Source organism: Diabrotica virgifera, chromosome 4, assembly GCF_917563875.1.
Source record: "Diabrotica virgifera virgifera chromosome 4, PGI_DIABVI_V3a".
NCBI lineage: Eukaryota > Metazoa > Arthropoda > Insecta > Coleoptera > Chrysomelidae > Diabrotica > Diabrotica virgifera.
The window spans coordinates 101,194,961-101,213,340 of NC_065446.1; the positions used below are offsets into that span (position 1 = coordinate 101,194,961).

An 18,380-nucleotide genomic window follows, 5' to 3' on the forward strand; every position below is an offset into this window, starting at 1 on the left:
TGTTATAGAATTAGAGAGAATTCACTTTTATAATTTTTCTGCATTACTAAAATCATCATTAATTAACACCAAAAAAGATAACGCTAATGGCGTGATGCATTGGGGTCAGGTTAGATGGCTAACATACTGCAAAAATAAATCTGGATGTTCTTTATAAATTATAAAATAAATCTGTATTATTATCGTTTTAATTAATTATATACCTACGTTTACATCTGGAAAATGATTATCTGTTTTTTCCATAGCACACTACTTTTCCTTAACTTCGTTTACCGGTGAGAGTAACAGTTATGTTTAAAATTTACACATTTCTTAAGACATATCGAGATAGAAAAACGGTATCGACATGCGGTTTTCGGTATTCTGTTGCTAATTTGGTCTAATTTTGTAATACACGAATAAAAATGCCTACTTGTATTTAATATTTTTCAAAGAAAACTATATTTCCGAAAATAATTAAATAACGCCACCTAGTTGGCATATTACTTATTAGGCTATTTCAAAAATAACACAATTACATTGACGAAAAAGAGGTGTTTTCAACAAAACCAAGTATGAAAAATTCAGTTTAGCAGAACCGGACTTACAGCCATTTTCTCATAAGAAGGTTCCCACTCACCCCCACCTCTTATTTGCAAAGGTAGACTTAAACACGTGAAATTAAATATGTAGAGAATTTTATGAAGAATATGATGATGGGATTTCTAGTGCCCTTTCATTGGGCAAATTTTGTACAATTTTGATTTTTTAATCAATTACGCCCTCTAGCGGTGGACCTACAATTATGAAAATAATTTACAGGCTTTTCCCGAGACAATTTTTGTTATAAATATTGTTTTCTCAAAGCTGTACTATAAACGGTTCTTGAGATATGGCGGAGAGCCATTCTTATTGGGACACCCCGTACATTTAATATTATTAACAAATAAATAAAGATTATGTTTCGTTGATATGGTGCTTTAATTGTCTTGTGAAATAGTCTTGTCGAATATCATTCGAGAGAAAATTATTTACCGGCAAAATTTTCTTTTTGTGTTATTCAATTTTGTTGCCTTTTGGCAATTTTCGCTTATGAAATTTTGACAAAATCACTCGACTGACTGATTTAACTCGTGATTTAACTGTCAAAATTTAATTCGCGAAAATTACCAGGCAACAAACTTTCATACCAGTCGAAAATATTGTCGGCAAAATGTTCTCTCTTATGATATTATAAAAAAGTACGGCCAAAATTTTGACACTTTAAAACTGGCATTTAATCAATATGTAAATTCTGGAAAAATTATGAAACATTCAATTGCGTTTTCTCGAAGAAAATGCGATTTTGGCACTTAACACCCTTTTCACAAGTGACACAGAAATATGCTGTGGGAAAATTCGTCTGTGGCTCAGGTTATTCAGAGACAAAAATGTTTAATGTCATTCGGGATGGATTTCAATAATTTTAACATGGGTTAATAATGTAAAATGATTTTGTGGTTGTACCTCAATAGTACCAGTTAAGCTTATTTTTTACTCTAGGGCCTTTCTTTATTACTTTAAATTAATTGGATAAAAAAAGTGTTTTCTTTAAATGTGGTGTTCTTTTTTTCACTCGCCTCATGATACCCTTGCTCGGTTTCATGGTACCCCAAAAGGAAACAAAATAAAAATTTTGGAAAATGGCCGCTGGTGGTCACATTAATTGAAAAAAATGGATTAGATCCTAAGGTAACAGGAAAAAAAGGTAAAAAGGTAGAAAGTCTCAGTTGGGATAGCTATGGTTAAAATCAACTAGTCTCCCCTACTTGAAAAATAAGAAACCGTTTTAATTCAGTACTTGAAACTGTCGGTCCTTTTCCTAGACGAAAATAAAGTAGATACTTGAGCGTGTCCTTTCTGATTTTTTCTATATTCGTCGTTTCCGTGCTTAGAAAGCCGGAGATACGGGATGCAACCAGAAAGCAGTTTCTTAACGAAAAGTCTTAGATTTAAAATATTGTTATTACTTTTATTTCAGTTATTTTAATTGTTTAATTGTAGTAAACTTTGTATCTGGTGGAAGTATTGCATTCGCGGTAATTTCCCTTAAATAAGGCAGCCTGTTAGTGTTTGATTCAGAGTTGTGACTAAATAGCTCCATTGATAACGCCTGAGAGGCAGAAAATAGCTATCTGGAGATGGGGGTTCAACTCTGAATCAAATAAAAGCAAAAACTACATTTTCTCTTCTCTTCTCGTTTTAATTCAAGTTGTATAGTTCAAAAATAATAGTCCATTCTTTCACGGTTTTTGCTCTAAATTTTAAAGAACCGCTTGGTTTGACATGGAATTTGGCATACGTATAGCTTACATGTCAAAGAAAAAAAGTGATATTGTGCCGATGTGTACTTTTGCCCTGGGGGTGAAAAAATATATGTCCAAAATAAGTCCGGAAATGGGTAAACTGGCTAATTTTAAGTAACTTTTGTTCTATAGAGCTTTTTCGCCAAGTCAACACTTTTCGAGTTATTTGCGAGTGAATATGTTCATTTTTCAACAAAATAACCACATTTTTGGACGGTTTTTCGCAAATAACTCAAAAAGTAAGTATTTTGTCGAAAAAAACGTTCTAAGGAAAAATATAGCATATAAAAAAGTAAAAAAAATGGTGTACGGGTTAGGCCTCTGGATCTCGCAGAACCAGAGTTATAGCCAATGAAAAATATATTCATATTCACCAAATTTCAAATAGAATATTTCGACGCGAAATATCCAAAAAATTAAGCACTTTTTGGGGAAAACTTATTTTAACTTTTTTAAAGTGTTTAAAAAAAGCTTTATTTCTGTTTTTACAAAAAGTTTCTAGCATTAAATTTAAGCAAGGTACGCTCAAAATAAAGTTGGTCCCTTTTGTTTTTGCAAAAAAAAATCGGGAAGACCACCCCCTAATTAGCAACTTAAATGAAATTAATCGTTACCGCTCCACAAATTATTTTACTTATGTTGTGTTTATATGATCTGTAAGTTTGATCGAGTCAAAGTGCTTATTTTTGAAAAAATTTGGTTTCAAAGTAAAATTTTTAAAAATTTAAATTTTGAAAAATATGCTTTTTTTCAAAATAACTTAAAAATTGTTAGAGATACCAAAAATCTCGAAAAACAAAAAAGTCAGATTTGCTTTTCTGAATATCACGTATTTTTTTAATGCCGAAATATGCTTAATTTTTAATTATTTCACGTTAAATATTCCATTTGGAATTTGACGAATATGAACCTATTTTTCATTAGCTATAACTCTGCTTCTACTAGGTGTAGAGACGTGATATATACACCATTTTTTTAAATTTTTTACAGGCTATATTTTTATTAAAAATGTTTTTTCGACAAAATACTTACTATTTGAGTTATTTACGAAAAACCGTCTAAAAGCGTGGTTATTTTGTTGAAAAAATGAACATACTCACTTTCAAATAACTCGAAAAGTATTGACTTAGTGAAAAAACTCTATAGAAGAAAAGTTACTTAAAATTAGCCAGTTTATCCATTTCCTGACTTTCTTTGGACGAATATTTTTTCACCCCCAAGAGGGGGTGAAAACCACCCCCAGGGCAAAAGTACATATCGGCACAATATCATTTTTTTTCTTTGACTTGTTAGCTATGTGTAAGCCACATTTCATGTCAATCCAAGCGGTTCTTTAAAATTTAGAGGTTTTGCAATATTTTACCGATAAGGAACGGACTATAAGGTAAAGAGACCTAAGAACTGTATATCTACAGGGTGATTCATTAAGAATGTCCAATCTTTGAGATGTAGATTCTAGACCTGAAAATATTAAGATTTAACCCAATCCATTTAAATAAAATGTGTCTCGTTACTGAGTTACAGGGTGTTTTATTTAAAAATTTAATAACTATTTTTACCCAGGGCTTTAAAACTATTGGACACATCCTTGTCATACTTGGCAGAAAATATAGGTACTGTACATCCTACTAAATTATGGTAAATAATCGTTTCTGGCTACTACCAAGGGCGTACGAAAGGGGAAAGTGAATGGTTGACCCTTCCCAAATTCTACGCCACTGGCGAAATTGCTATTTTATCACAATATTTAGATTTTCTAATACTTTCTGTGTAAGTAATATACTCTTCATTCGTAACGTTAAAGTCATTAGTTTTCGAGATATTTAAAGTTGAATATAAAACGGCATAGCTATTTTGATTAATGTATTGTGCCCCTTCATTTTTAACTTTAAGTATCTCGAAAACTAATGATTTTATCGGTATGGGTGAAGAGTATATTATTTACATAGAAAGTATTGGAGAATCGAACAATTGCAATAAAATAGTAATTTCACCAGTGGCGTAGAATGTGGGAAGGGTCAACCATTCACTTTCCCCTGTCGTACGCCTCTGCTACTAGCCAGAAAGTTTTATTTTTAACATATTTTATTAGGTTTTACACTATCTACTGATGGAATTGCCATTTCAGCATAATTTTTAGATTCTCCAATACTTTCTATTCAAATAATATACTCTTCATTCGTATCGATAAAATCATTAGTTTTCGAGATATTTGAAGTTAAAAATGAAGGGGCACAATACATTAATAAAAATAACTGTAAAGTTTCATTTTCAACTTCAAATATGTCGAAAACTAATGACCTTAACGTTGCGAATGAAGAGTATATTATTTACATAGAAAGTATTGGAAAATCGAAATATTGTGCTAAAATAGCAATTTCGCCAGTGGCGTAGAACTTGGGAAGGGTAAACCATGCACTTTCCCCTGTCGTACGCCTCTGGTAGTAGCCAGAAACGTTTGTTTATCATAATTTAGTAGGGTGTACGGCAACTACACTTTCTGCAAAGTATGAAAAGGATATTGTAACAAAAATGAACTTCTGTTGGAGTGATATACTCCAACAGAAGTAATGAAAAAAGAAAGAAGAAACTAGGTAATAAAAAGGAAGAAAGAGTGGGATGTGTAAAGAAAAGGGTGAAGTGGGCTGGCTTCTACGTTGAGAAGCCGCAATAGGAAAAATACTACTAAAGTGCAGTAGTACTGAAGAAAGGGGAATTAGAAGGGATAGAAGTAGAAGTGGGAAGAGACAGAGGCAAACTGAATAGAGTTGGCTAGCTATAGATGCAAGAGAGCAACTTGACACTCAAGGATGGATACGGCTCGTTTGCATGCCTGTCGAAGAACAGTAGCTCTATATAGATAGTAATGATGACTAGAAGATGAAATAATAAAATAAGAATAATATACTGAAAATGAATGGAGATGAATAATGACTAAAAACGAACAAAATAAATAAAACTAACTAATCATGGGCGCCATGAAAATGATCTTCGATCATTTTCCCAGGTATCTTATACTGCTGTCAAATATTAAATATATTAAACCTGTAATAATGAACATAAAGGAATAATAAAATTCATGATATACAAAATAAATAAATATTTATTAAAATAACTACTAGATTTTTAACAATCTCTGAGTTACACAAAGTGTATATCATGTGACTCTAAAATGACATAAGTTATACAAAAAGTCATCTCTAAGATAACAACAATAATGTTATCTGTTACAAAATTACAGGTATTAGTACCTCTTACTTACATATAGGGTACAAAATTACATAAGTCTTCTACCAAATGGTTATAGTACGCCTGCTACGTACAACTGAATTGAAACCGACAAAGATGAAAATAATGCAAATAAATAGGCCCAAGCCTCACTAAGGGAAAATACAATAATGAATAAATAAAGTTAAATATACAATTGACTAAAGTAGAAATGAAGTTGAGATAAATACTGACGATGACCTAAATTAACCGAACAAATGGAATAAAGCGAATAACAGTAAAATATTTGGGAAACAAGCAAGTAATATTACAAAATAAATTTAACCGAATTACATAAACCAATATCAAAGCAATAATAAAGTATTAAAAACCTAATTTTCTCTAGGCTTATTCCTGTGCACAAGAAGTTACCGTAGATACAAAGTTTGGGAACCAAATAATCTAATATACAAATATGTCAAAAAAAAACCAGAGGTAACCTAAATCTGGAAAAAAACATAGTGTATTTAACAGATAGTCTGAAATATAAAAAAAAAACCAATAGTTACTAAAACACACTAATTGTTTCCAAACGAATCCCAATGATTCCTAAAAAGGTTGCGGTTGCATCCTAGAAAATGATGCACCAGGATGGTGCGACCCATGACTCCTGTAGGCCCAGGTGCCAAGACGAAAACTGAGCTGGAACGCTCCCATAGCTTGCTCCCAATTAGACATACTCCCATGATGACTTGACTGTGGCTGTAGTGGTTTCTCTAGGTGGTCAAATAAGGTCTATGACTTCATGGTAGGGTTCCTCCCAAATGGCTAAAAAACATTCCCAGTTTTATTTCTCATTTTAAACATGAGCAAAAAGTAAAGGGAAGAAGAAATAATTGAGGAACTTTTTAGAAGCAATATTATAGAAAAACCGACCATTAAAACTGGAACAAAAACCAATCTCAGGTAACCTTGAACTGTTTTGAGTGTGAATACATGGACAAATGACATTGAAATGATTTATTTGAGGAAATATCTGTAAAAATATATTGAATTTATAAAATATTGGATGTTGAATAATTTAAAACCTACAGAGAAATGGTAATTATTTTCAATATTAATTTGAGGACTTCAAAAATGTTTGGTTATGTAAAACCAAAAACCACATTAATATAAAGATCGATATAAAGATAATATAAAGATCGAAATCATCTACACCCTTCCCTTAATAGATTGACTAAGAAAGTTTAACAATGGGACTAATATTTTAAATATTCCACAACAAAAAACACATGACAATGGCTAATTAAAAATTATTACAAAAAAAATAAATCTCACCGAATGATTCCTAGTTGGCTCCAACAGGAGTTGTCACACACATGTCTCCCTAACTCCAGAAAACCCTTGCTGGTAACTTTTTACTTTACTTTAAATTGCTTGATGTTATAAAATAAGTTGGATGAAATCATCGGCCATTCTATATGGTACCTCTATTCGACACAACAGCCAACAGTCAAGTAAAGAACGAGAGGCGCTTCTCCGCCAAGGTAAACGTCAAATTCTCTCAGAAACGAAATCATTCTCGATAGGTGGAGTACGTTCCATCATCGAGGTATGACGTCACCTCAGTAGTCCTATACGAGAAATTCAATGAGAGACCGAGGGAAAATAATAATAATAATTATTAAAGAGCTACTTTCGTAACGTGACCGTTACAATGTCAGATAGTATTAAAGTACTGGGTAAAAATGGTTATTACATTTTTAAATAGAACACCCTGTAACTCAGTAACGAGGCAAATTTTTTATAAGTGATTTGGGTTAAATCTTAATATTTTGAGGTCTAGAAACTACAACTCAGAGATTGGACATTCTTAATGAATCACCCTGTATATAAATTTTCAAATTAGCAATTCTACTTACCACAGTTTGTAAAAACCTAACTTTGATTATCAGCGGATCTTTTAACATGCTTATCCACGATCTCCACAGAACCGCGCGAAACTGTGCCCAGCATGAATTTCTGTATGGTCTCAAGTTATTAGAAAGCCATACAGCGTTGTCGACTTCTTCCTGAGCTCTCTAAAACAGAAATACATTTTGGATTAGAAAAATCTGCCAATTTATATCCTCATGCGAATTGCTAAGTGTTGTGAAGTTTTAATCAAAACAGTGTTTTTTCTGTGGGCTTATTAGTGTTATATAACAAGTTTTTCTACTTCTGGATGAGCTTATCCGTGACAAATGTTGCCATGATGATGATTATGGCAATCTTTATCTGCAGCAGCGCAGAAAAGCTGCACAAATATTGTGTTGAACCAGGTTCTGAAGTTCCTTATCCAGGATGTTCTTCTTCTTCCTGGACCTCACTCTCCAAATATTTTATTTCCTTTCAAGATAACTTGTAGGAAAGCATATCTGGATTCATTTCTCTTAATGTGTTCGAAGTATTACAACTTTCGAGATTTGATGGTGGTTAGTACTTCTCGGTTCTACTTTATTCTTCTGAGGATCTTGTCATAAGTGACTCGATCAGTCTACGTGATAAGCAAAGTCAGGCAAATATGCAGGCTAAAAAGTATGATATATGCGCATAATATATTATGCATAATATTTTTATCAAATATGCATGCATTTATTTATGTCAAATATGCATGTATATGCATATATTATTTGTGGCAAATATGCATATAGATGCATTTATTTAAACAAAATGTGCACTTCATAATCCGTTTAAATACAAATATTTTTTATATAACTGAGTTCTTGTTCTTATAGGTGTCAAGAAATATTTTTTTCATATTTGAGATTAAATTATTGACAAGAGGAAATTTATTTCTAATTTCTTCGTGGAAACGTTTAGACAAAGGTATATTTGAGCTTAACAATGCTTCGCACAAATCATGTTTAAATATCTTAAGGGCCGGTTGTTCGAACGCTAATCAACAATGATCATTATCAAATATTTAATTACTGTCACCAAAACTGTCAATGTCAACTTTGTTTGGGTTGCTGAAAACATAATTAATTACAATTATGAGATTTATTATTAATTATGTTAATAATTATTGTTATATTAATTGATTATAGACTCCACAGCAACCCAAACAAAGTTGACATTGACAGTAATTAATTATTTGATAATGATCATTGTTGATTAGCGTTCGAACAACCGGCCCCTAGTCTTGCTCACTTGATTTACGATTAGTTGGTCGTGAGCACCTAGATATCGAATCTTGCTACCCGTGTTGAGCTGCCCCCCCCCCCCCACTTGCAAAAATTAAAAAACAAATAGCCTTGATTTATGAGCTATTTATGAGCTCTCATATTCCGAAAACTAAAAATTTTGAGCTCGTTCCACTGAGCAGGAATTTAATACCCTAGTGGGGGGGGGGCTGAGTCAGCCCCCCCCACTACTTAAAAATAGGAATATTGAATCGGTTTTTGCGGCAGAATTACGAGCTATTTATGAGCTCTTGAAATTATATAGTTTCGATTTTTGAGCTCATCCCCTTCACCCCCAAACAACCCTTTAATTGATTTAACTTAAGAGAAAGATGCTGTGAAAACTGAAAATATATCGTATTGCGGATATAATTCCTATAGCTTATATACTCTAAGAATAAACTATTAAATCAAGGGCATTTCGATTATTGAGCTGCAACCCCTTCGCAAGAAAACCACCCTATCTTCCCGGCTTAAGAGAAAGTTGTATTTAAAATGCGTTAAAGTAATTATTTGGCGACTACATATCATTTAATAATTTATAAGCTTCCAAATTACGCGCATTTGGATCAGTAAATTGCAATTTATTTTGTATAGTGCAGTCACTGAAGGTAAAAATCAACGATTACCTTCAAGTTCGGTGAACCTTCATCGATTTTCACGAAAATTGGTCAGTGGTTAGAGGATACGTCAAGAAACAAAGGTGACATGGTACCACCTTGCGCCTTTACCCTGAGGGTGGATACCGCCCCTCCTCGGGGGTGAAAATTATTTTATAAAAAATAACTGCACAAATCAATAAATGAACAAATTAAAAGCAAAATTTATTATATAAAGTTAATAAAATAAGTCAATACTTTTTAAGTTATTAAAGATCAAAGATTTTAATTATTTGTGAAAAAAATGCATGTTTTAAAGAGGTTTTTTTGTAAATCACTGAAAAACTGTAAGTTTTTACAAAAAAGTTAATAGTAGTTTAATTCGCATAGCTTATATTCTAAGAATAAACTCTTAAATCACGCACCTTTCGATTACATAGCTACAACCCCTTCGCAAGAAAACGACCCCATTTTCCCGGCTTAAGAGAGAGTTGTTCTTAAAATAATTTAAATTGATTATTTGGCGACTACATATCGTTTAATAATTTATTAGCTTGCAAAATATACGCATCTCAATTATTGAATTGCCATTTTCTTTCTATAGTGAAGTCACTGAAGGTAAAAATCAACTATTACCTTCGATTTCGGTAAATCTCCATTTATTTTCACGAATTGACAATAACAACTTGGGGTTTTAGCCTGGGGTATATGTCACCCCTTCTCGGGAGTGAAAATTACTTTATTAAAAATAACCCCACAAATCGAGAGAGGGACAAATTGTAAGCAAAATTTGTTATATAATGTGATTAAAATAAATCAATACTTTTTGAGTTATTAAATATCAAATATTTTAATTTTTGGAAAGAAAATGCATGCTTAAGAAGCGATTTTTCATAAATGACTCAAAAACTGTAAGTTTTTACAAAAAAGTTTTCATCACTAAAATTGAAGCTAATAAAGAATATAATAAATTGCTTACTTGAAAAACCTTTAATGTTAATTTAAAGTAAGTTATTGGTAATTAAATGTATATTTTTTCCGCGACTGTTCAAATCTAAGGGTTCAAGCTTAAATAACGGGAAAAAGATGCATTTTATAACACTTAGGTACTAAATACTTGTCAAAGTACTTAGAAATACCCATCAAAAATAAGATCCAGAAAAAGTTGATAGTATCAAAATCCGCTCACCAATTTTCGTGAAAATGAATGAAGATTTACCGAAATCGAAGGTCATAGTTGATTTTTACCTTCAGTGACTGCACTATAGAAAGAAAATGGCAATTCAATAATTGAGATGCGTGTATTTTGCGAGCTCATAAATTATTAAACAATATATAGTCGACAAATAATTAATTTAAATTATTTTAAGTACAACCCTCTCTTAAGCCGGGAATAAGGGATGGTTTTCTTGCGAAGGGGTTGTAGTTCAATAATCGAAAGGCGCGTGATTTTAGAGTTTATTCTTAGAATATAAGCTATACGAATTAAACTATATTAACTTTTTTGTAAAAACTTACAGTTTTTCAGTGATTTACAAAAAACCTCTTCAAAACATGCATTTTTTTCACAAATAATTAAAATCTTTGATCTTTAATAACTTAAAAAGTATTGACTTATTTTATTAACTTTGTATAATAAATTTTGCTTTTAATTTGTTCTTTTATTGATTTGTGCAGTTATTTTTTATAAAATAATTTTCACCCCCGAGAAGGGGCGGTATCCACCCTCAGGGTAAAGGCGCAAGGTGGTACCATGTCACCTTTGTTTCTTGACGTATCCTCTAACCACTGACCAATTTTCGTGAAAATCGATGAAGGTTCACCGAAATTGAAGGTAATCGTTGATTTTTACCTTCAGTGACTGCACTATACAAAATAAATTGCAATTTACTGATCTAAATGCACGTAATTTGGAAGCTTATAAATTATTAAATGATATGTAGTCGCCAAATAATTAGTTTAACGCATTTTAAGTACAACTTTCTCTTAAGCCGGGAAGATAGGGTGGTTTTCTTGCGAAGGGGTTGCAGCTCAATAATCGAAATGCCCTTGATTTAATAGTTTATTCTTAGAGTATATAAGCTATAGGAATTATATCCGCAATACGATATATTTTAAGTTTTCTCAGCATCTTTCTCTTAAGTTAAATCAATTAAAGGGTTGTTTGGGGGTGAAGGGGATGAGCTCAAAAGTCGAAACTATATAATTTCAAGAGCTCATAAATAGCTCGTAATTCTGCTGCAAAAACCGATTCAATATTCCTATTTTTAAGTAGTGGGGGGGGGGCTGACTCAGCCCCCCCCCCCCACTAGAGTATTAAATTCCTGCTCAGTGGAACGAGCTCAAAATTTTTAGTTTGCGGAATATGAGAGCTCATAAATCAGGGGTATTTGTTTTTTAATTTTTGCAAGTGGGGGGGGGGGGCAGCTCAACACGGGTAATCTTGCTTTTCCTCCCACGATTCTAATTTCTTTTTTTTTTGCCGGTGTGTAAAATAATTTTGTAGTATTTACTGAACTATTTGGAATTTTTTTTCGCATGGTATCTGCAAAAAAATTTCTAAAGTAAACTAAGTAATTTTTAGTCCAAGGTTATTTAAAGCATTTAAATGTGTAACAAAATAAGTTAACAACCAAAAATGTATATTTTTTGGTTTTCTGATTATTTTAATGCAATTTAAAGTACTTTGCTTCACTTGTTAGTTGTAATTGTATTAACTTACAAATTTTACTGCATGCTCAGCAAAATACTTTTCTCATATCAATGACTTATTCTGGATATTATGTCTTGATCTATGCAGACACATTCGCTTCTTTATACATTTTAACTACACTGGATAAAACTTTTTATCATTCTGTACACTCCAAAAGTAACTGCTTAAGTTCAATATATAAACTACATTGACATTTTCCTTACCTAAGTTAAAAAAAGGCCAATAAGAAGCCCCAATAGGCTAATTCCTGGGAATTTTTACTTTCTATTTTCAGGTACCTTTTTAGAAATTGTTAAAGGATTAAGATAAGAATAATATTACATATTTTGTAAATATCAGGTGCGAAGGTATTTGAACCATAAATCAACAAATAAATTTGTTTTGAAAACCTATTTTATGCACTTTATTTTTAAATATACCAGTATATGCAAAATTCAAAAGAAAATACAAAAATATGCAAATGCATATGCATATGCACTCTTGCATATTTGCCTGACTCTGGGATAAGTATTCTTCGATAAAGCCACATCTCAAATGTTCAAATCTTCTACACATATCTTTGTTCAATGTCCGCGATTCAACACCATAAAGCAGAACAGGGAAGACGTAGCATCACAGCATTCTTAGTTTTATACCAAGGGAGAGTTTGTGACTCTTGGAGGGCCCTCATTTCTGATACGCGCATTTATCTCCTGGTTGTTGGTCCAATCCTAATTTATTATGATGCATGTTTTCCTCATAGTCAATTGTACGTGGCTTGTTCACAAGTATTAAAACCATCAGCATTATTTATTGTTGCCTAATATCACAACGAAAACTGTCGTATATCGTATATCACAGTGTGGCTCACTGAAGAATGCACTCTACCAATTCCTAAGTATACGGCGAGATATAAGCTAAGAATATAGAAAATTATGATCCTTTTTAAAGCTGAATTTCTCTTACACCAATTAACTGATTCCGCTATTTTTTTATTATTTTTGATTTTTCTTTGGCATCTACACTGTTAGTACGTTCGTTAACAGTAAAATATTGCAAGACCTCTAAATTCTAAAGAACCGCTCCGATTTATAAGAAATTTTGCAAATAAGCTCATCTTATCCTTCTCTTCAAAATTGATATGACTACAATGTGTGCTTTTTATTTTTAAGGGGTGAAAACTACCTTTTTTACCAAAAATTAAAAACAGACGATATAAGCGTTATTTAAATGTAAATTATGTGTAGGTACGTTAAATAGTATGTTAAATATAGGAATTTGAATGTTTATCATATTAAAATGTATTTTATAGTTGATAACTATTTTTAAACCCTTAAAAACTACCCTCTAAATAAGAATTTGTATAAAAAATATTTTGTAACTTTAAATTAGGTAATGATGTATTTTGTAGTGATCTAAACTTTATTTTATGTTTGCAATTTAGTTTATTAAGTATTTAATATGTTCAACCCTTATAAATTACCCCTACAAATAGATTTATTAGATCATTCACTCACGGTAAAATATTGCAAAACCTGTGAATTTTAAACAACCGCTTGGGTTGACATGAAATTTGGCATTTACATAGCTAATAAGTTAAGGAAAAAAAGTGATATAGTACCGATGTGTACTTTTGCCCTGAGGGTGACTTTCACCCCTTCTCGAGGGTGAAAAAATATAGGTCCAAAATAAGTCCGGAAATGAATAAACTGACTAATTCTAAGCAACTTCTGTTCTATAACGTTTTTACACTAAGTCAATACTTTTCGAGTTATTTGCTAGTGAATATGCTCATTTTTCAACAAAAGAAACACGTTGTTAGACGGTTTTTCGCAAATAACTCAAAAAGTAAGTATTTTATCGAAAAGATATTCCGAGCAGAAATATAATTATGAAAAACTGAAAAAATCTGTGTATGTATGAAGTTTGGAGACCTAGTAGAACAAGAGTCGTAGCTAATGAAGTTCCAAGATACGGGGTGTTGAGATTTCTCTTACAAAGTGAAGATTTATTGATTGCTCTAAAACCGGTTGAGATATGCAAATGAAATTTGGTTGGTTTTAAGAGGTAGTTATTACGCATTTATTGACAGACTTACTATTAAGAATTTTATATTCACCATTTTCGCGCATACGGGTATTAATCTGAATTTAAAAAAATAGTACGCCACTGAGGTATTTCAAATTAAAAAGCATTTTTGAGTTACTTATTTAATTTATGACAGAAAATATATCTTCCGTTTTTTTCATACGATGCGCCCTTTTGATGAAAAAAAAATAAAATACTTATATCAACGCTTAAAAAGTATTCGACATAATAGGTCTGGATCCCGCGTATGAAAAAAAAGTTGATTAATAGCAAGCTGAAAATTTGTTAATAGCTTAAGGGTGTCTAGTCGGACAAAATTTGATATATGGGAACACTGGAACAGGGGAAGTTTTAATTGTGGAACAGGTTAAAAATTTGGAACGGTCAGACCACGAAAACGGCACATGTATTTTGTCCGACAGAACAGACTTAAACTCACCGAACAGAGATTAAACTCTCATGCAAAAATCAGACTGCTATTTAGCACCAAATGGGCGTTTTAATGAGTGGAACATGTAGAATATGTGAAATGATAGGAATTATGACAGGTGATAAATAGCAGTCTGATTTTTGCATGAGAGTTTAATCTCTGTTCGGAGAGTTTAAGTCTGTTCTGTCGGACAAAATAAATGTGCCGTTTTCGTGGTCTGACCGTTCCAAATTTTTAACCTGTTCCACAATTTAAACTGCCCCTGTTCCGGTGTTCCCATATATCAAAATTTATCCGACTAGACAACCTTAAGCTATTAACAAATTTTCAGCTTGCTATTAATCAACTTTTTTTTCATACGCGGGATCCAGACCTATAAGTTTCAATGTGGTTTTTTACCGATAACTTCTGTAATTTTCAGAATATTTCATTGTTCCAAAGCTTATTTTGTGGGTAATTGAAAATGCTAAAAGCATTCAGAAGTTGGACTTTCTGGAGGTCTATGATTTTTAAAGCATGCGATTCAAAAGGCTTAGAAAACTGCTTCTCACACTTACGTGCAAACTTAAAATATAAATATCTCACTCAGTTTTTACCATAGAACCATTGAAAAAACTGAATAAGTTTTAGTATGAAAAATACTACGTTTTCAAGTAATTTTTGGAAAAATTGAAAACATTTATAAAATATCAAAAAATAATTTAATACTAAATTGAAATTTTTTTCAAAACTAAGCACTTTAAACTGGTTAAAAGTTTAGAACGCGTAGTCAGGCTATAAATAAACCTAATTGTGGTTGGAATAATGTTAATTTTTATTTTTGTGGAAAATTCACCAATTTAAGTAATTATTCTTTTGATTTTTCAACGACATAATCGTTTTGTTTTTGTAATAACTCAGCCATTTTTTATCCAAATTACTTTTATCATAGCACCTTTTAAATTTTACTTTACCATAGGTATCAGTAAAATATTTAAAAGATTTCTCCATAATTTTTTTCTAAAAATCTCTATTTATTGCGTTATTTAATGATAAAATATTTGATTCAAGGTTAATTCGAAAAAACCCCGATTTTAAGTAGGCTGTAACTTAGGTTTTGTTATTGCTATAATAATTTAAAGAACACCACTCCATTCACTAATTTAATAGGTTTCTTTTTAATTATAACGACTTTTTCCTAAAAATGCATAATCTTAGAGATATTTGTGAAAATCTACTCAAAACATGCATTTTTCATTTAGGAAATCATCAATTTCGATCGTACCAATCGTATCAATCTACCGAAAAAGTCGTATATAAGATTTGTTACTCAGAATTGAAATATCTATCAATTTCCGAGGTTATTTTGAGGTTAAATATTTGCACCCCCGAGAAGGGGTGGTACCCACCCCCAGAGCAAAAGCACACATCGGCACAATATCACTTTTTTCTTTGACATATTATCTATATGTATGCCAAATTTCAAGTCAATCCAAGCGGTTCTTTAAAATTTACCGCAAAAACCGTCAAAGAATGGACTATGTTGGTAAAAGGTTTAATCAAACTTATTTTTTGTACTTATATCGGGTGGAAGAAAATAAATATTTTCTTATGTTAGGTTTGAGATACCCTCAAACCTTACCAAAATCATATTTCAAGAAAAATGTAGAAAATCATTTATGTAATTACTTACTATATAAGCAGAGTCTGCGGCTAGCCTCCTACCCAAATTGGAATTGTGAAATTTGTCCGCTATTAAAGCAATGGCTTGTCTACAGGATTCTTCTCTATCTGGAATAACTGATAGCAATTTTACGAAATAATCTGCAGGATTATAGTTTCTCGGACAACCGGCCCCCATGCTACAACACAATTTACACTTAACTGGAAAAAGTAATCACAGTAATCAAAATATAAAGTATATTAAGTTTATCAATACGCCATTTTACTAAAGAGATCACCAAAAGTATAGTTAAACGCAGGGCCCCGCTACCATATGTGCAAAGTGTGCAATGCACATGGGCGCCAAAACCCGGAGTCAAAAATTGCAAAAAAACAAAAATTAATTTTAAAATAAAAGTTGAGAAGTCAACAACGATTAGGAATAAATAGGAGAAAAAGAGGAGAAAAACAGAATACTTTGGCCATATAATTAGAGGACCTAAATACCATCTACTTCGCCTTATAATACAAGGAAAAGTGGAGGGAAAGAAAAGGATTTGTCGAAAGAAACTTTCATGGTTGCGTAATATTAGACAATGGTGTAGAACCACAGTAGAAAAATTTGTGTAAATTGTAAATAAAATTGTAAGTTGTAAAATTGTAAATAAAAACATGTGTAAAACCACAGTATTTCGCGCAGCAGCCGATACAGAAAGGTTTTAGGGACTTGTAAACATGATGACGCCCAACTTCTGAATACGGACACGGCACCTAAAGAAGAAGAAGGTATACATTCACACGAAATTGTATTAGTACCTACATCATCCAGTTACTGCCGGTTCCATGTGCGAGAAAATGTCAGAAGTCAGGTATTTTAATTTATTTTATTATAATTTTATTCTGTTTGTTTTATTTTGATATTTTAGTATACAAATAATAGTAATACTCACGGTTTTTGATGTGAGTTTTAAAGGACCGCTTGTATTGACATGCAATTTGGCATACACATAGCTAACATGTTAAAGAAAAAAGTGTATTGTGTCGATGTCTGCTTTTTGCCCTGGGGGTGAGTTTCACTCCTTCTCGGGGATGAAAAAACATACGTTCAAAATATGTTCCGAATTGGATAAACTGACTTCCTAAGCAACTTTGGCTCTATAGAGTTAGTTCACAGTTTCAAAGTCAATACTTTATTCGCGCGTATATTTGTACGAGTTATTTACGAGTGAATATGTTCATTCCTTAACAAAAAATCTCGTTTTAGACAGTTTTTCGCAAATAACTCATAAAGTAGGTAATTATTTTATCGAACAAAATGATCTGAGCAAAATTATAGCTTACAAAAAAGTGAAAAAAAGGGGAAAACTCATTACAACTGCTTTAAAGTGTTTAAAAAAAGCTTTAATTTTGTTTTTAAATAATTTCTAACATCAAAAGTAAGTAAATTACACTCAAAATAAAGGCCCCTTATTTTTTGCCAAAAAAATCGTAAGACTAGACTCACTCCCTAATTAGCATCCCCAGGGCCGCCGAGAGGGCGGTACAGCCGGTACATTTTACCGGGGCCCGGCGATGTAAGAGGCCCGGCGTCAACCAGACCAAAGACGTAATTTTTCCGCGTTTTTTTGCTCTTCACTTTATGTCCATAATTCGTTTGATTTGGTTTTAAATTTTAACAGCAATAAATCACATGAGCCAAATACTACAGTGCAGTCAGATAAAACTCTGGTATGGATATGGAGATTAAAAATCTATCATTGCTTCTAGAGAATTTACAAAAAATCAGAAGAATCTATGTTGAAGAATCGAAATTAGAATCGAATTTAGAATTGAAGAATCGAAATCAGTAAAATTATTGAATAAATCCAGAATTTACATCAAATAAAGAAAAACGGCGCAAAAAGCCTGTGAGATTTTTTGATGATTTGCCTGGGCCTAGTAGTGATGCGACTGATAATTTTGAGCCCGACGCAATATTTCGCGCGGAAATATTTAATATTGTTATATAATAAGCAATTTAACCAGGAGATTTAATGTGGAAAATAAAATTCATTCGCTATTTAACATTTTATGGATATTCCGAGATGAAGATGACGACAATATTAAGAAGAAAATTGATATAGGTATGTATTGCGAAAGTTTTATAAAGAAGACATCAGTGAAGAAATGAGAGAT

The 18,380-nt window shown here is 31.9% G+C and overlaps 1 protein-coding gene across 5 annotated transcripts in view; it reads right to left on the bottom strand.

Moving 5' to 3' along the window:
• Positions 1 to 18,380, bottom strand: part of LOC126883875 (protein white) — a 308,915-nt gene that overhangs the window by 41,046 nt on the left and 249,489 nt on the right. For all 5 annotated transcript variants that reach the window (XM_050649566.1, XM_050649565.1, XM_050649562.1 and 2 more), the window contains exons 6-7: positions 16,237 to 16,405; positions 7,454 to 7,612 (exon numbers count right to left, since the gene is read on the bottom strand). In XM_050649566.1, the coding sequence (XP_050505523.1) occupies positions 7,454 to 7,612; positions 16,237 to 16,405 (328 nt within the window). The remainder of the gene's footprint in view (positions 1 to 7,453; positions 7,613 to 16,236; positions 16,406 to 18,380) is intronic.